The sequence below is a fragment of the Prionailurus bengalensis genome, chromosome E2, assembly GCF_016509475.1.
Source record: "Prionailurus bengalensis isolate Pbe53 chromosome E2, Fcat_Pben_1.1_paternal_pri, whole genome shotgun sequence".
NCBI lineage: Eukaryota > Metazoa > Chordata > Mammalia > Carnivora > Felidae > Prionailurus > Prionailurus bengalensis.
The window spans coordinates 42,698,351-42,717,823 of NC_057352.1; the positions used below are offsets into that span (position 1 = coordinate 42,698,351).

General features: G+C 40.5%; 1 protein-coding gene across 1 annotated transcript; it reads left to right on the plus strand.

Annotated features, from left to right (window-relative positions):
- The first annotated feature begins 822 nt into the window (after positions 1-822).
- On the plus strand, positions 823-19,395 carry LOC122494340 (chemokine-like factor). Its single transcript, XM_043599404.1, has 4 exons — positions 823-1,091; positions 6,414-6,572; positions 16,506-16,601; positions 19,265-19,395. The coding sequence occupies exons 1-4, from the start codon at positions 1,020-1,022 to the stop codon at positions 19,379-19,381; spliced, it is 444 nt and encodes a 147-aa protein (XP_043455339.1). The 5' UTR covers positions 823-1,019; the 3' UTR covers positions 19,382-19,395.
- The last annotated feature ends 78 nt before the right edge of the window (positions 19,396-19,473 follow it).

Below are 19,473 nucleotides of genomic sequence, written 5' to 3' on the forward strand. Positions count from 1 at the left end.
TAAGAACTGTGTGTGCATGCCCATTCCAGTGCTTAAGTGGAGGGATTTCCCACCTCTCCCAGAAGTGCAAGGTGCTAGCAGTCACCTCTAGGACAGGGAAGAGGACGTCATTTACGAGAGGTTTCACTCAGTCTCTAAATCAGCTACCCGAAAGCCACAACCTCATCTAGTGCTTTCTGTGATATCTGCCACAGACCTAGCACAGGGCAAACGTGCCCTCCACAAACTTCAGGATTAAGTGCAACATTTTTGGGACTTGGGATGAAGCTGTTAGATCAGACTGTGATCCCCTGGGGACAAGGACAGGGTATGAGGCCCAGGCCATTAGTTTAGATTACACATATTCTACATCTATTATGTGTCAGACCCTGGGGACCTTGCAAGGAGAGAAATAGACACAGGCAAGCCCCTGGTTTTGTGCAATTTATATTCTTAAATATATCACCTAGTGATAAGTGCTATGAAGAGAAAGTGATGGTGGCTACTCTAGACGGAGTGACCAAGGGAAATCCTCTCTGAGGGGTGTTATTTTAGATTCCCAAAGTCTGGGGTTGCCCAGCAGGCATTCCTGAACTCCACCCCACCCCCCACCCCCATCCCGCACCCACCTCCGGAAGCACTCCCAGACAGGAAAACCCATATGGACTGCTGGAGAGCAGTTGTCATTGGTGCCTGGTAGTGAGGCATGGGGCGGCATTAAGAGGGACCAGCCAGCGTGGTTCCCCATAGGCCAGTGGAAATGTAGCAGGCAAACCCCACCAGTTCGGGGAGGGAGAGAGAGGGAGGGAGAGGGAGGGAGAGAGAGACAAGGCGAGAGAGGCGAGCAAGCCGCTACCGTGGGGCGCATGCGCACGAGTGCAGACCGCGCTGACGTGCGCGCGCGCGAGGGCGGGAATCCTAGAAGGGCCGCGGGCGGTGGCTGTGACAGTTGCGGTCGCCGCGCGAGGACTGGCGGAGCCGTGCGCTGAGGAGAAGGTCTGAAGGAAAGAAGCGTTGTTGCTGGGTCGGCTGCGAGCGCGATGCAGACGCTGAAGCAGAAGCATCGCCCCTTCTGCTTCAGCGTGAAAGGCCAAGTGAAGATGCTGCGGCTGGTGAGGCCAGGCCACCGGGTGGGGGCGGTGTTGAAGCGTGCTCAAGGGCAGCGGGAGATGGCTCTCAAGTACAAAGCGGAATCCCCTGCCTTCTCTTTTTTTTTAAGTTTTTTTTTTTTTAAGTTTATTTATTTTTGAGAGACAGAGACACAGCGCGAGTGGGACAGGGGCAGAGAGAGAAGGAGACACAGAATCTGAAGCAGGCTCCAGGCTCTGAACAGCACAGAGCTTGAGGTGGGGCTCAAGCCCTCAGAGCCGAAGTGGGAGGCTCAACCGACTGAGCCACCCAGGCGACCCCCCTGCCTTGTCGTTCACCCTAGGCCTGCCGAGAGGCAAGGCAGTTGACTGTGCACCCGGGGGCAGAAGGAGAGAAGGCACTGTCTGCCCTTCAGGGAGGGGTTCACGGACACAGTCACAAAGCAAAGTGCGCAGGTCTGCAGGAGTGGCCTCCACTTGGCCCTGCACACCAGCCACCCAGGTTACCAGGCCAGGCAGCTGTGCTTATAGCCCGCAGAGGACAGTGGGGCTGCCCGCTTCGTGGCGTCAGGCATGGCGAGCGCCCTGCACTCAGTTCTGAACAGAGGTCTGGAGAGAATGAGCCATGATTTGGAGGAAGGTGCCCTGGCTGGTTAGAGCAGTAGAGACTGTCACAGGAGAATATGTTGAAGGAACTCAAGAAAAGAAAAGGAGAAGGAAAAAATAATGTTTACATTTTAAAGCGGTGACCTCTCTCTTTAAAGGAGGGGATGGAAATAGAAGTTACAGGGAAACAGTTCCACTTAATACGAGGGAGAATTGTCTATCGGGAAAGTTGCCCGAATTAAGTGGCCACACCGCTTGGGAAGGGAGTACATTCCCGAACAGCCAAAGCTAACAGGCGTAGATGAGCGAGGATGCTGTAAAGGAGATTCACACTTCAGGTGAGTGGGTAGAACAAATTGCACACAAGGTCCCTCCCACACCAAAAGTCTGTGATTCTGAGAAACAACTATAACTTAATACAAGTCAGAACGCGTTAAGAGAGGTTTAGAAAATTACTTTAGAATTCGAAGAACAGAGAGATTACTTTGGGTTAGGAGTAAATAATCAGGGAAGAAGTGGCCTCAGGGTCTGGAGTTTTATGCCCACTACTGGAAGCTCTGGAACACTGGAGGAGAAACAAGATCTTGTGAGAAAGGTTTAGTTTCAGACATATCAGTTCCTGCAACAAACATCTGGAGTATTTAGTTATATTCTAAAGATCTGACTTGGGCCCTGGAACAACAAAGACAACCAAAACAAAAGTCTCTGACTCACAGAATTTCTTCAGTGTAGTCAAAGAGACAGACCTATGAGCAGAGCCATACATAATATGTGAGAAGATGGGGATAGGCCAGAGAGTGAGACATATAACCAAGGACAAGATAAAGAGAGGTATCATGAAACTTCCTAGAGGAACAAAGGGTGGGGTCTGAAGGACAGCCACCTGAGCAAATACATGGAGGCAAAAAAAACCCAGCATGATTTATGCAGCAAATTTTTTTTGACTTGTGTAATGTTTTTACTTTTAAGAGAGAGAGGACATGTGGGGGAAGTGCAGAGAGAGTGGGGGAAAGAGGATCTGAAGCAGGCTCCGCGCTGACAGCAGCCACCCGATGTGAGGCTCAAACTCACAAACCGCAAGATCATGACCTGAGCCAAAGTCAGACACTCAACCGACTGAGCCACCCAGGTGCCCCATGTGCAGCAAATTTTAACAAGTTGAGCATTGTTTTATTTTTTTTCATTCAACAAATATTAATTGAAAGCCTACCGTGTTCCAGGCTCTGAGATGTCAGTGAACAAAGCAAAGATCCCTAGCCCTTAACAGAGTTTACATATTGGGGTGGGAGGGTGGGGAGACAGACGGTAAACACAATAAATAAATAAATAAATAAATAAATAAATAAATAAATAATGCAGTATTCTAAAAAGTGGTACGCGCTGTGGAACAAGAGACAAGTAAAGCCAGGGAAAGGAGTGTAAGGGGAGGGAGGTTGCAGGTTGCAGTAATAGAGTGATCAGGTTAGGCCTTGTTGAGATGACAACTGAGCAGTTGAGTGAGGCTAGGGTGTTAGCTATGAGAATATCTGGAGGAAAAGAGTTTAAGGCAAAGGAACATCCATGGCTCTGTGACAGGAATGTACCTGAAGGTTCAAGAAAAAGCAAGGAAACCAATGTGGATGGAGTAGAGTGACACAGTAGGGGGACACAGTGAGAGATGAGGAAGGTTTTGAGTAAGGTTGTACATGAGCGGACATTAAAAAAAAAAAATAGGCCAGCTGCTATGTTGACAATAGATTGGTCAGGGGGAACAGGAGGTGGGGTGGGGTGGGAATTGCTGCAAGGGCAAGCGTAGAACCAAGGAGACCAGTTAGAGCTATTGCAGTAATCTGGGCAATGAGATAGTAGCTCAAGAATGATCATATTTGGAATACATTTTGAAAGTAGCCCCAACACAATTTGCTGATGAACCAGATGAGGTGTAAGAAAAAGAGGAGTCAAGATAACTCCCAAGTTTTTGGCCTAAGCAACTGGAAGGGTGGAGTTGCCATCCACCGAAAGCTTGTAGGTGAAGCAAATGTAGGCAGAGGATCAGAAGTTTAATTCCAGAATTAAACACTGGATTAAACAATTTATGTGGATACATTGTGAAGAAACTCTGCTAGAGAGGTGGACAGGAGCTGAATCCTTTAAGACTGAATACCATGGTGAGAGGTAGGCTCTATTCTCAAGACCACAGGGAGCCCTTGAGAAATGCACTTGCATTTTAGAAATTTTACTGTAATACCTACCTTTGTCATCATAGTTCAGGGAAGATATTGAAGGGCATTAGTTTAGGGATGAAGAGGAGGGAGTAAGTTCCCAAGACATTAGGCATCAAATCAGCAGGACCTGATGATTGATCAGTTGTGAGGAGTAATTAGGAACACTGATATTAGGATTTTAGGGTGGGTGATAAGATAGATGGTGGTATCTGGGGCGCCTGGGGGGCTCGGTTGGGCATCGGACTCTTGATTTTGACTCAGGTCATGACCTCACAGTTCATGGGATCGAGCCCTGCATCAGGCTCTGTGCTCACACTGCAGAGCCTGCTTGGGATTCTCTCTCTTCCTCTCTCTCTGCTCCTCCCTCACTGGCTCTCTTGCTCTCTCTCTCTCAAAATAAATAAATTAAACTTAAAAAAAAAAAGATAGATGGTGGTATCACCAATTAAGATAGTGCATACAGGAGGGAAAGGCAAGATGAGTTCAATTTTGGTGATGGTGAATTTGAGATTCCTGCAGGTACTCAGAGATTGCAGATGGCTAGTTACGTGTAAGATGTTGAGGACAGACCTGGGAGAAAGACCCACATTCACTGAGTGGGTCATAGACAGAATCTAAAGGAATGCCAGCATTTTAAAAGAATGAGTAAAGGCAGAGAAGCCCACCAAGGGAGAATAGTTGCAGAGATATAAGAACTAGGAGAGGTGACATGCCAGCCCAAGGAGTAGAAAAACAGGAAAAGACAGCCAATGACAAGTCATGAGGGTCCAGTAGCATAAGGAGTAAAAAATGTTCATTAAATTTAGTATTTCTGAAATCACTGATGATCTGAGGAAAAGCAATTTCCATAGAGTGGTAAAAGAAATGTTTGAGATATTAGTGGGATATTTAAAAGAGAACAGGAGACAAAGGCCAGGAGTTAGTAAAGATAGAAGAGCTGTAAATAATGGAACGGGGGAGAACTCAGTGTAACTGAAATCATGGGAACTTGTAAGAAAATGGATTAAACACCAATGTCAAATTCCATGGTGTGGAAAGTTTAAAGGGGATGAGGGCTGAAAAAGTGACTGTACGTATTATAACCCATGAGCTCAAGGGGGCGGTTCAGTAGAGTAAATGAAGTGGTTTGAGGTGACATGTTGCTAAGAGTAATTATGTTAATTACAAAGAATGATTTATTTAGTTACTGGTTACATTTGCTACATACTCAAACTGACCAATTTAGAAGCTTAAAGGTAGGCTGTTTGTATACGAATACGGTAATTGAAAGAATCATAAATAAGTAGCCTGAATAGATTTAAGGTCAAAAAGACTATGTAGATGGTACTGGCTGACAGACTAATCATAAAAGTCTAGCCAGGGAAAACTCTTGACAAAACCATTTTCCAAGAACATAGAGACTTTGGATAGAGCTGTAACATGACAGCTCCTAAGAACATGATGTTGACAGACTCCCTGGAACTTATCAGCTTATTTTTCTTTTAGTTCACTTTAACATTTCTTTGTTCTGTATCTTCACTTGGAAATGAGGTGATTGGATTAGATTAATTATCAAGGTTTTTTTCACTTAAAATTTTCATCCATTCTGATTGCATTCTATCTAGGTAAGAGAAAGTATGTAAAAAAAAAAAAAGTGAAGCATCAGAATTGTTGCATTTTTTTAATCCCCCCCATAGGGTTCTTTGGAGAATTGTTTTTCTTAACAATTTATTTTAAAATTTTCTCCCCAGTATTTTTCATGGTAACATTCTAAGTTTAAATTTGATAGTAGATTCCAGACTGCTAAGAGTTAAGGAGTGATGAGCAGATGATAAGGAATTCTAGGAGTCAGTATACAGACTTTTTTGAAAAGCATTACAGCGAGAAGTAAAAAACAGGACTTTCTTTGGGGAGCAGGATGAATGGAAGGGGTGTGTGTGTGTGTGTGTGTGTGTGTGTGTGTGTGTGTGTTTTAAGAGAGGACAACTTGGGGGGCGCCTGGGGGGCGCAGTCGGTTAAGCGTCCGACTTCAGCCAGGTCACGATCTCACGGTCCGTGAGTTCGAGCCCCGCGTCGGGCTCTGGGCTGATGGCTCAGAGCCTGGAGCCTGTTTCCGATTCTGTGTCTCCCTCTCTCTCTTCCCCTCCCCCGTTCATGCTCTGTCTCTCTCTGTCCCAAAAATAAATAAACGTTGAAAAAAAAAAAAAAAGAGAGGACAACTTGGATATGTTTATAGTATGATGAAGAAAGGAACCAATGAGAAGATATTGAAGGTCTTCAAAAGAAGATAGGTAGTAAAGAAAGATCAAGGGAACAAATGTGGGAAGTGATGGCATTAGTTCTGCAAGTGGAATAACAGAGAGGGACACCTAGTTCTCTAAAACAGAAGGAGAAGTCAGCATCCATACATTTTGGTCATTCCTCTTTTAGATGTGTGTATATATGGCATAAACCCATTTATTTAGTTACTTTAGAAATGATCATTTTTACAATTTAAACTTGGCATTCAATAATCATTGAATAAATCATGTTTGTCTGTTTGTTTTTATCCTTATAGGCACTAACTGTGACATCTATGGCTTTTTTTATCATTGCACAAGCCCCTGAACCATACATTGTCATCACTGGATTTGAAGTCGCTGTTATTTTCTTTTTCATAATTTTATATATGCTGAGACTGGATCGATTAATAGACTGTTTGTTTTGGCCTTTGCTTGTAAGTGTTCAGTTTTATTAGACTTTTTTCCTGTCATAGTGAGACATCTTAATAAACTATGCTTTGGTTTTCTTAAGCCTTTAGGTAATGTCTGATAGGCTTAGAAGGAGGAATTCTATCCACTGCTAATGTGTTCTGTATTGTCCCTGGTGCAACCACAGAGCATAAATCTGAGCTCCATCTATTAGATGTGACTGACCCTTCTGTCAGGAGAATTCACTGAACTGTAGATCTTCTAAAGAAATTTAAACTTAAGATCCTAGTTAATAAAATTATAGCACATTCTTAATCTCTACCTCCCTTTTAAATACATGTTGATATGGCCTCAAAATTGGGGGGAGAGATGGAGGCAGATACCCAAGTATCCACGTCTTGCACATCTCTGACCACCAAATGGAAAACTGAGATAATTTGGGACACTGAATAAAGCACAATGTTATCTTACTTAATTCTGGAAACACTAATGCTAAATAATGAACTTATACTGTACAACCTTATTTAGTAGCATATGAACTTCACCTGCCATACTTATAGCATTAAGAATAACTGCCCAGTGTAGTCCCTAAATGGTTCTAGAAACTGTCAAAATAGGCAAGTTGAAGATACTAGTTAAGGTGAATGTGTCCCTGGATTGTTATCCAGTTCTAGGAAAAACAGAGTATCTTTACCTCTCTCTCCTCTTTCAAGTCTTACCCTCAATATCCTGTCTCTGTAGGTCTCCCTTCTGAGACCTCCTGCTGCCCTTCCCACCTTTAGACTGGTAGCTGCACTGAAGTCTTCCTCTGCTGCACTTGTCTCATCCTCCTAGGTTCCAAAATGCTGATAGCCAAGCTGATAACCCCTAGTTAAGGAGAGGGACTTTAGAGCTATTCTCAAACCATAAGCATGCCTTCAGGTGGTACCTTCTAGAACCACTTTTGAAGGCCAGTGATGAATGTTTCAAGCTAATCACAAGCTGAACAGACCCCAAAAGGGGAAAGCTGGGAAACAGAGAAGATCTTCATAGCATCTCTCCAAAGTACTTGATCACACTTTAGAGCTGGACCTGACTGGAGGGAAGTCTAGGAAGAGAGATCACAGTGCCTTCATCAGTTGACCCTCAGAGTACATAATGTCATTTAGTAGCAGAAAGGGCTAAGCTAAATTATTCCAGAGATTTCTGTAAGGACATGAACAGCATGGCCCATATCCTCTTTACTCAAAAAATGGTATAGTTGCTCTTCACATTCTGATTTCCAAGGTTAATAAAACTATTTATTTTTCTCCAAACTATAATTCTCTGGAGCTTATTACATGTCCCAGTAATACACTTGGAGCTCTAAGCTGAACAGAATACACTGGGAGGGAGAGTGTCCTATGTGTACCACACTGAAATTTAGTCTCCAAATCTCTGAGGATCAAACTTTGCTGATATTGTAATCTCTTAGAAATGGTGCTATACTGGGGCACCTGGGTGGCTCAGTCAGTTGTGTCTGACTCTTGATTGCATCTCGGGTTTTGATCTCAGGTTCATGTGTTCAGTCCCTGTGTTGGGCTCTGCGCTGGGCATGAAACCTACTTAAAAAAAAGAAATGGTGCTGCATGGTCAACTATGGGATTATTATTCCATTATGAAAAGATTCCTCTCTGCTCTTGGAATCATTTGTTCAACAAGTGTTAAGTGTCTGCTAATCCCAGCTTCTGTAACAGGTTCTTTGATAAAACACAAATCTTACACCTGTGAGATTTTCAATGTAGTCAAGAAGCAAGATAGATGAGCCATTCAGTGTAACAGATGCTGCAATAGATGTATACCCAGGATAGTGTGGAGGCACCAAACCAGGGAAGGGGACCAAATCATCATAGGCTTGCCTGGTAGAAGAAGCAGCATATGAGGGTCTAGTGGGGGGAAAGAGCATGACCTCGAGCAGCTGTGCGTAGTTCTGAATGGCTGGGATATTGAGTTGTGGAGAAGAGAGGACAAGAGTGGAAGCTTGAGAGGCAGGAGGAGGTCAGAGCATACAAGGCTTTATATGCCCTGTGTTTTAACCCAAAGGCCATTGGAAGCTTTTAGAGTTTTTTAAGTAGGAGAATGACATGAGCAGCTTACAATTTAGGGGATTGCTGGTGGCAGTATCAATAATGGCTTAAAGAGCAACAAAACTAGAGGTAGGTCTCAGAGACCACTTAAAAGTTTGGTTCTATAACCCTGACATGAAAATTATGAAGGCCTGGACTAAGGTCATGACAGTAGCTGGAGAGAAAGGGGTTAATGGGGTAGAATGGATACGAATAGGTAAATAAGAAAAACTAAGAATACCTGCCACTTAAATATCTTGAGATGATAATGAGATAAGAAGTACAGGAAGAAGAATAGGTTTAAGGAAGGGCCAGGGAGACGAATGGAATGAGTTTAGTTAAACAAATACTAGGTTCTAGTTGCTTATGGAGTATTCAGATGGAAATGTTCAAAACAGGTCTGAAGCTCAGGAGAGAGAAGAGTTAAACCTGGAAGTCACCACCTTATGATGGTAAATGATCTCTGAGACTGGTCTAACTGGCACAGAGGGAAGAGCAAGCTGAAGGTAAAACTGGGAAAGACGAACATATGGGGTGAAAAGGAAGAGTAGCCAGAGAAGGACAGGAGAGAACCCAAGGGAGGCCCGTGTCACAGAAGGCAAGAGAGGAAAACATTTCAAAAAGGAGTGGTGAATATTACCACATGTAAAGAAAGAAAAATAAGTCCTGGAAAAATATATATATTTACTGACTGTGTTAATAGAGGCCCCTTTACCAGAGTGGTGTGCCTTGAGTGGAGAGGTGATAGTAAAGCTGAGGCAATAGATTGAGCAGGAGAAGAGAGACAACTATAATTACAATTGTAACTAGAGTTGTAACTCAGGGCTACTGAGTTGAAACCTGGCCAGGGACAAAGAAGGGTAATGAATAGAATAAGGTGCCTGCAGAGTGGTGGATGGGAATAGGAGCCAGAGCACAGATGGAGGAGATGCCTGGAACTCTTTTACTGTAACAAAAGTGAAGGAGACAAAAATGGCTGAAGATTCCAATTAATCTTGCAGTTGTAACTTGTTAAGTACCTCTGCCTCATGACCACTGTCTTTACTAATTTAGGAAAGGGCTTGGTCATATGCATTCACATTTATTATGTTTATCATTGTCCCAAAGTTGCAGTAACCGACACAGTGTGTAGAGCTGGCCTTCTCTGACTGTTAACCTTAAGTGTTCCAATGACAGAAAACACAAAGTAAACCAGCCCAGGGCTTTGCAGTGGTATCCAAGTGCAGGCTCAAAATTTCTGTGAAATCTCCATTTTTGTAATTAAATTAACATTCTACACCATGGTATATTGATGTTTGGTTTTCATTATAAACACAATGCTTTAAATGACTATTAAGGATCATTGATGTTTCGAGACAGGTACATCCTTTTCTATCCTGTGGTTCTCTACATTCCCTAGAATACCACCTTTACCCAAGGCCATTCATATACACTTACCTGAATTACTCACTGGAGGCAGGGTTGTCTACCTGAAGTAGAGGTGTGGCTTGCCTTGAAGCAGAGCAAAGTATCCAACACAGAGAAGCATTAATCTAGGACAGTTAATATTTCTTGCAAATGTGAACTTTTTTTCTTCTTTTGTGCATCTAATCTTGCGCTGTCCCCATTGAACCTCTTCCTATTTTCTTTTTAATAACTATGTTTCTAAGTTACCACGGGTTTAAAGTCTGATATTTCTATGTTAACAATACCTTCCTGCCTACAGTTACCTGCAAACAGATGTAAACCATCCAGAATAGACCATTTTTCTTTTCCACACTATACATCCATTCAAAATATAAGTTGCTTCCTTTAAAGCCATTGTTCAGAAGGCAAATGCTTTGTTTCTAGAAATTATAAATGAATGAGCTACATCATCAAATAATAGCATAATCAGCCAGCCATTTCATGCAAATCTGTGAAAGTTTTTTCCTGAAAATTACCACTTTCTGCCAAGTGTGTATAGCTTTTCTTATTAATTGCATTTTACTAACGTTATAAAGTTGTTTCATTTACAGTTTAAACTATTCCACATTTTCTCTTAGCATTTCGGCTTCCCAGTGTGCCATTCTATTGTAAACCTTCCACACAATATATCATCTACTCCCAACTAGATGAGTTCTCCCTCCACCTACATTTAAATAAAAAAGAAATAGATTAGGATGGCAGAGGAGTAGGGCAACCCTAAGCTTGTCTTCTCCCCCAAACAGCTAGAGAAATCAATTTGAACACCTAAGAAATCAATCAGAAGTTTTAGAGAACGAAGCTGCACATCTACAAATGGAAAAAACAACCTGTTGGAGATGGAGGAATTCACACCAAAAGAACAGGAAGAAAAAATGGCCAAGGATTTAATCATACAGATATAAATAAGATGTTGGAACTAGAATTTAAAACAACAATTACAAGGATTCTAGCTGGGCTTGGAAAAGCATAGAAGACTCTAGAGAATCCATTTCTTCAGAGATAAAAGAGCTAAAGTCTACTCAGGCTGAAAATAAAAATGCTATAACCACCAAGATGCAAACCTGAATGGATGTCATAACAGCAAGGGTGGACAAAGCAGAGGAAAAAATGAGTGATATAGAAGATAAAATTATGGAAAATAGTGAAGCTGAAGAGGGAAACAAAGATAATGGATCATGAAGGTAGACTTAGGGAACTCAATGACTTATTAAAATAGAATAACATTCATAGGAGTCCCAGAAAATGAATATAGAGAAAAAGGGCCTGAAGGTTTATTTGGGCAAATTACGGCTGAAAACTTCCCTAATCTGGAGAAGGGCACAGACATCAAAATCCAAGAAACAGAGAACTGCCATTAAATTCAAAAGCTGGCCATCGCCAAGGCGTATCATAGTCAGAAGAATCCTGAAATCAACAAGGGGGGAAAAGTCAACCTACAGGGGAAGATGGATCAGGTTTGAGGCAGATCTGTCCAAAGAAACTTGGCAGGCCAGAAGGGAATGGCAGGATATAGTCAATGTGCTGACTGGGAAAAACATGCAGGCAAGAATACTTTAAACAGCAACACATTCAGAATAAAAAGATAAAGAGTTTCCCAGACAAAAACTAAAAGAGTTCATGATCACTAAACCAGCCCTGTAAGAAATACTAACAGGGACTCCTTGGGGGTGGGGAGGAGAGACCAAAAGCAACAAAGACTAGAAAGGAACACAGAACGTCACCAGAAACACCAACTTTATAGGTGACACAATGACACTAAATTCCTCTATCTTTTAATAATCACCCTGAATGTAAATGGACTAAGTGCTCCAAATCAAAGGACACAGGCTATCAGAATGGATTAAAAAAACAAACAAACAAGCAAACAAAAAAACACTATCTATATGCTGCCTACATTTAGACCTAAATGTAGACTCATTTTAGACCTAAAGACATAGGCAGATTGAAAGTGATAAGATGGAGAACCATCTATCTAATTTGGCTAATATCTTTTGGCTAAGGGATGCCAAAAGAAAGCTGGAGTAACCATAATTATTTCAGACAAACTCGATTTTTAAACCAAAGACTGTAACAAGAGATGAAGAAGAGCATTATATCATAATTAAGGGGTATATCCATCAACAAGATCGAACAATCAGGGTACCTGGGTGGCTTAGTTGGTTGAATGTCTGACTCTTGATTTCAGCTCAGGTCATGATCTCACAGTTTTGTGACTTCAAGCCCCACACATGCTCTGCATCGATAGCGCGCAGCCTGCTTGAGAGTCTCCCTTCTGCCCCTCCCCCACTCACACTGTCTCAAAATTAATTAATTAATTAAAGATCTAACCATTGTAAATATTTATGCCCCAGCTTGGAACACCCAAATATATAAATCAATCACTAACAAACATAAACTCATCGATAATGATAACAATAATAGTAGAGGACTTTAAACAACCACAAGAAAAAATTTGGAAAGACCACAAATACATGGAAGTTAAAGAACACCCTACTAAAGAATTAATGGGTTAGCCAGAAAATTAAAGAAGAAATTTAAAAAGTATATTGAAGCAAATGAAAAGAAAACATGACAGTCCAAAATCTTTGGGATGCAGCAAAGGCAGTCCTAAGAGGGAAATACATTGCAATACAGGTCTACTTCAAGAAGCAAGAAAGGTCTCAAATACACAATCCATCCTTACACTTAAAAGAGCAGGTAAAGGAAGAGCAAATAAAGCCTAAAGCCAACAGCAGAAGAAAAATAATAAAGACTAGACCAGAAATAAATGATATAGAAACAACAACAACAACAACAACAATAGTAGAATGGATCAACAAAAGAGTTGGTTCTTTGAAAGAATAAAATTGATAAATCCCTAATTAGACTTATATCAAAAATAAAAGAGAAAGAACCTAAATAAATAAAATCACAAATGAAAGGAGAGAGATCACAACGAATACCTCAGAAATACAATTAGAATACTATGAAAAATTAAATGCCAACAAACTGGGCAATCTGGAAGAAATGGATAAATTCCTAGAAACATGCAAACTACCAAAACTGAAACAGGAAGGAATAAAAAATTTTAACACACCCATAACCAGCAAAGAAATTGAAATAGCAATCAAAAATCTTCCAACAATGGGGCGCTTGGGTGGCTCAATTGGTTAAGTGTCTGAATCTTGATTTCTACTCATGTCATGATCTCACAGATCATGGGTTCAAGTCCTGAGTTTGAGCACTATCAGTGCAGAACGTGCTTGGGATTCTCTCTCTCTCTCTCTCTCTCTTTCTCTCTCTCCTCCCCCCCAACCCCCACCCTCTGCCCTGCAAATAAACTTTAAAAAAACATCTCCCAACAAACAAAAAGTCCAGGGCCAGATGGCTTCCCAGGGGAATTCTACCAGGCATTTAAAGAGTTAATACAGGGTGCCTGGGTGGCTCAGTTGGTTGAGCATCCAACTTTAGTTCAGGTCATGATCTTGTGGTTTGTGGGTTCAAGCCCCACATCGGACTCTGTGCTGACAGCTCAGAGCCTGGAGCCTGCTTTGGATTCTGTGTCTCCCTCTCTCTCTACCCCTCCCCTGCTCATTCTCTCCCCTCCCCGCCCCACCCTCTCTCTCTCTCGCTCTCTTTCTCTCCTTCTCTCTCTCTCCCTCAAAAATAAACATTTAAAAAGTTTTTAAATAAAAAATAAGAGTTAATACCTATTCTCAAACTGTTCCAACAAAATAGAAATGGAAGGAAAACTTCCAAACTTATTCTATACGGCCAGAATTGCCTTGATTCCAAAGCCAGACAAAGACCCCACTAAAAAGGAGAATTACAGGCCAATATCCCTGATGAACATGGATACAAAAATTCTCAACAAGATACTAGAAAACTGAATCCAACATTACATTAAAATAATTATTCACCATGGTCAAGTGGGATTTATCCTTGGCCTTGTTCAATATTTGCAAATCAATCAACATGATACACCACATTAATAAAAAGAAAGGATGGAAATCATGATCCACTCAGTAGATGCAGAAAAAGCTGACAAAATACAGCATCCATTCATGATAAAAGCCCTCAATGAAGTAGGGATTGATGGAATATATCTCAACATCATAAAGGCCATATACAAAAGAGTCACAACTAATATCCTCAATGGGGAAAAATGGAAAGCCTTTCCCTTACAGTCAGGAATAAAACAAGGATGTCCACTCTCACCATTACCATTTAACATAGTACTGGAAGTCTTAGCCTCAGCAATCAGACAACAAAAATAAATAAAAGACATCCAAATCAGCAAGGAAGAAATCAAACTCTCACTATTTGCAGATGACATAATACTCTATGTAGAAAACCCAGAAGACTCCACCAAAATAATTGCTAGAACTAATACATTCAGCAAAGTCGCAAGATATAAAATCAACATGCAGAAATCTATTGCTTTCTATAAACCAATAATGAAGCAGGAGAAAAATAAATCAAGGAATTGATCCTATTAGCAGCTGCACCAAAAACAATTAGATACCTAGGAATAAACCTAAACAAAGAAGAAAAAGATCTGTACTCTGAAAATTATAGAATACTTATGAAATAAAGAAATGGAAAAGCATTCCATGCTCATGGGTTGGAAGAACAAACATTGTTAAAACGTCTATACTACCCAAAGCAATCTACACATTTAATGCAATCCCCATCAAAATACCACCAGCATTTTTCAGAGAGCTAGAATAAATAATCATAAATTTGTATGGAACCACAAAAGACCCCAAATAGCCAAAGCAATCCTGAAAAATAAAAAATAAAACTGAAGAATAAAAATAAACTAAAATAAAAATCCATCACAATGCTGGATTTCAAGCTATAAAACTGCAGTCATCAAGACAGTATGGTATTGGCACAAAAGCAGACACATAGATCAATGTGGAAAACAGGAAAGAACATTCAACTGAAAAAAAGATAGTCTCTTCAACAAATGGTGTTGGGAAAACTGGACAACAACATGCAGAAGAATGAAACTGGACCACTTTCTTACACCATACACAAAAATAAATTCAAAATGGATGAAAGACCTAAATGTGAGACAGGAAACCATCAAAATCCTACAGGAGAACATAGGCAACAACCTCTTTGACCTTGGCTAGAGCAACTTCTTACTAGAAACGTCTCTGGAGGCAAGGGAAAGAAGAGCAAAAATGAACTATTGGGACTTCATCAAGATAAAAAGCCTCTACACAGAGAAAGAAGTGATTAAAAAAAATTAAAAGGCAGCACACAGAATAGAAGATATTTGCAAATGACGTATCAGATAAAGGGTTAGTATCCAAAATCTATAAAGAACTTACCAAACTCAACACCCAAAAAACAAATAATCCAGTGAAGAAATGGGCAGAGGACATGAATAGACATGTTTCCAAAGAAGATATCCAGATGGCTAACAGATACATGAAAAGATGGTCAACATCACTCATCATCAGGGAAATACAAATCAAAACCACAATGAGATACCACCTCACACCTGTCAGAATGGCTAAAATTAACAAGACAGGAAACAATGGATGTTGGCAAGAATGTGGAGAAAGGGGAACCCTCTTATACTGTTGGTGGGAATGTAAACTGGTATAGCCAGTCTGGAAAACAGTGACCCAGAAGTTGCACTACTAGGTATTTTATCAAAAGGATACAAAGGATACAAAAATACTGATTCAAAGGGGCACATGCACCCTGATGTTTATAGCAGCATTATCAACAAAAGCCAAATTATGGAAAGAACCCAAATGTCTATCAACTGATGAATGGATAAAGAAGTTGTGGTATGTGTGTATAGATAGATTAGATATAGATACATGTAGATATAGATATAGATATATAGGTCTATAATGGAATATTACTCAGCCATCAAAAAGAATGAAGTCTTACCATTTGCAATGATGTGGATGGGGCTAGAGTGTTTTATGCTAGACAAAATAAGTCAGTCAGAGACAGACAAATACCATATGATTTCACTCATATGTGGAATTTAAGAAACAAAACAGATGAACATAGGGGAAGAGGGGGAAAAAGAGAGGGAGGCAAACCACAAGAGAGACTCTGAACTAAGGGTTGACGGAGGGAGGGAGGTGCAGGATGGTCTAAATGGATGATGGGTATTAAGGAGGGCACTTGTTGTGATGAGTACTGGGTTTCTTGAACAAAGAAATAAGCCTAAGCAGTTAAATGATTTGTATATCATGGGTTAAGAGAACCACTAGGCATCACTATGGACCAAATTCAATATAGGTGTCATCCTATAGTGGCAGTTTGATTTCCTAAAAAAAAGAACCCACTAAATTTATTTAATAAAATGGAAGTTTCAAAATCTGTTGGCAGCTAATTCTTTTTTTTTTTTTTTTTTTTTTTTTTTTTTTTTTGATGATCTTCATGCAGAGCTGACCTTTCTATTCTGTGTTTTAGGATATTATCAACTCAATGGTAACAGCAATATTCATGATAATCATATCTGTGTTGGCACTGATACCAGAAACTACAACATTTATAGTCCTTGGAGGGGTAAGTGGAGGTCTTCCTGATTTCTTGCTTTAGGTTTGATTAGAATTAAATTTTGCTTGGAAAAAAAAAATATATATATATGAACAGAACTCTACATTATAATCATCCTTGGATTTCCTAGGCCAGTATATAGTACCTAGTGGCTTAATATTTTTTGTATGAGTATATGCCCTGATTAACGTGGAAGAATATGACTTCACCCTAAAACTGAAATTCACCAAATAGAAGTTCCTATATATTCCACCTCTATGTAGGGCTAGACTAGACTGAGAAAAGCTACTGGAATCTGTTACACTTAGCTCTGAGAAACCTGATGTCAAGCAAAAAGCCACGGATGACTTTCACAGCGCTTCCTTTTAAAGAACAGGATACATACCACTTGTTAAGGTGAGACAGACTGCTCTGAACTCAGTTATTTTTTGTCCAGATCCTTCTTCAGATGGAATGTAATACAAAATGTCTCATGATAAGGTTGGAAGAAGCCTTATATTATTTTGAACATTGCTTGAAGAGAAGCAAGCCAGCTTAATCAGACTTGATCCTGGAAGGCAAGCCAAAATAAAAAAGAGTAAAATAATATGGTTTTAGTTCCATCTGATACTCTTCTGAGATTTCTTATAGGAGGTTCAAAATCATTTGGCTTTCCTAGACTCTGATCTAAAGATGTGAATTAGGAACTTCTTATATAAACCTCCATCCTACTTCTTTGTCTTTCCATGGTATGGGCCACTGGGAGAACCAACCATTCTCAGCCAGCCATGTATGTCAGAATCCATAGTTTTTCATCTCCTTCCTAAGCCCTAAGCAACTTCATAGGGATAAGAATTATTCTAGAAATGAGATAGTGCTGTAATAGCAATTTTCCCCAGTTGTCTTTAATCTTATCCCTCTACTATGGAGAAAGAGGGACAGGGCATAGAATTTACAGTTAACCCTTTCCAACGCTGACCTCCCACACAGTTGAAACTTTTTAAACTTTGACTTCTCAAGAACTTAACTACTAATAGCCTACTGTTGCCAGAAGTACCGATAACATAAACAGTTAACACATATTTTCTGTATCATATGTATTATATACTGTATCTTACAATAAAGTGAGCTAGAGAAAAGAAAATGTTTTTAAGAAAATCATAGGAGAAATTACATTTATAGTACTCTACTACATCAAAAAAAATCCGTACATAAGTGACCTATGCAGTTCAAACCCATGTTGTTCAAAGGTCAAGTGTACTTTCATTCACTTATTTTATTCATTCACTGATTCATTCTTTTAAAAGGTGCACTTTGCAGGGGGTGCCTGCGTGGCTCAGTCAGTTAAGCGACCGACTTTGGCTCAGGTCATAATCTCACGGTTCATGAGTTTGAGCCCCGCATCAGGCTCTCCACTCCCAGCACAGAACCTGCTTCAAATCCTCTGTCTCCCCCTCTGCCCCTCCTCAGCTCATGCTCTCTCTCTCTCTCAAAAATAAACAAACACTGAAAGAATAAAATGGTGCACTTTGGTGGATGCTGACAAAGTATAGAGCTGTTGCTGTCCAATGCAGCAGCCACAAGCCACATGTGGCTACCAAGCAATGGAAATGTGGCTGGTCTGATTGAGATGAGCTATACAGGTAAAATATACACTGGATTTCAAAGACTTACTACGAAAAAAACATCGAATATTTCATAATAACTTGATTATATTGATGACATGTCAAAATTATATTTTGGATACACTGGGCTAAACATTCTCTTAAAATTAATTTCACTTGTTTTTTTCTTTTTAATGTGGCTATTAGAAACTTTTAAATTATGTGGCTTACATTGGTGACTCACATTGTATTTCTTTTGGACAGCACTGGACTAGAATGTGAGCCCACCCTATCCTCACCTTGCTTAGAGCCTAATACAGGAAAGAGAAATGAAAACAGCTGTGTATAAGCTATTGCCGGAGTACTGCGGGGTACAGAAAAAAGGAAGCAACTACCTCTCTTTGGCAGCGGAGTCTCAATTTGTCAGGAATACAGGGGAGGAAAGGGGAATGGTTCCAGGCAGAGGAACCGGCAACCTGCAGGGTACCAGAGTCACAGGATAGGTAGGAGGTACTGAGTGTGGTCAGAACCTAAGAAGCTGAGTTTGAGATTCAGGATGGGAAACGGAGTGGTTATCTAGAGCCAAGAAGCCCAACTTCCAGGCCATGGGATGGAACTGACCAAATAGTATGCAAGAAATGATATCCCTCTTTTCCAGCCCAGGCGCCAGCTCTCAAATAGCCATCAGAATACCTTAAGACCTGGTTCTAGTTTATTCCCTTTACCGTAATTTTTTTTCCCTCTGAGGCCTATTTAGAATCCTATCTATTAAGTGTATGATCTTCAGTAGGGCTCTAATACATGTCAGAGCAAGTCAAGACATCCAGACAAGTATTTATTTCAGAGCCTACACCACCTCAATATTATTTCTGCTCACTTAAATTATCTTTTCTCTTTCTGTAGGCAGACTTGGAAATGAGAATAAAATGATTTCTGAAGTCTCTTCCCGTTTTAGTATTAGGTGGAAGCAGAGGGAGCAATCTTGGTACCCTAGCAGGAGAGGAAGCCAGTGGGCACACACTTAAAACCTGTGTGAATGACCCAAGGCCAGACCATGGTCACAGCAATGACAAGTGTGTTTGTTTCCAGGTGTTCGGACTCCTGGCAGCAGTGTGCTGTATTGCCGACGGGGCCCTTATTTACCGGAAACTTCTATTTAATCCAAGTGGTCCTTATAAAAAAAAACCTATTCATGACAAAATATAAGTTTTGTAATTTTATATTACTTTTTAGTTGATGCTAAGTATTAAATATATTTCTTTATTCTTTCACATATTTTCTGCAGTTGTTCTCACTTT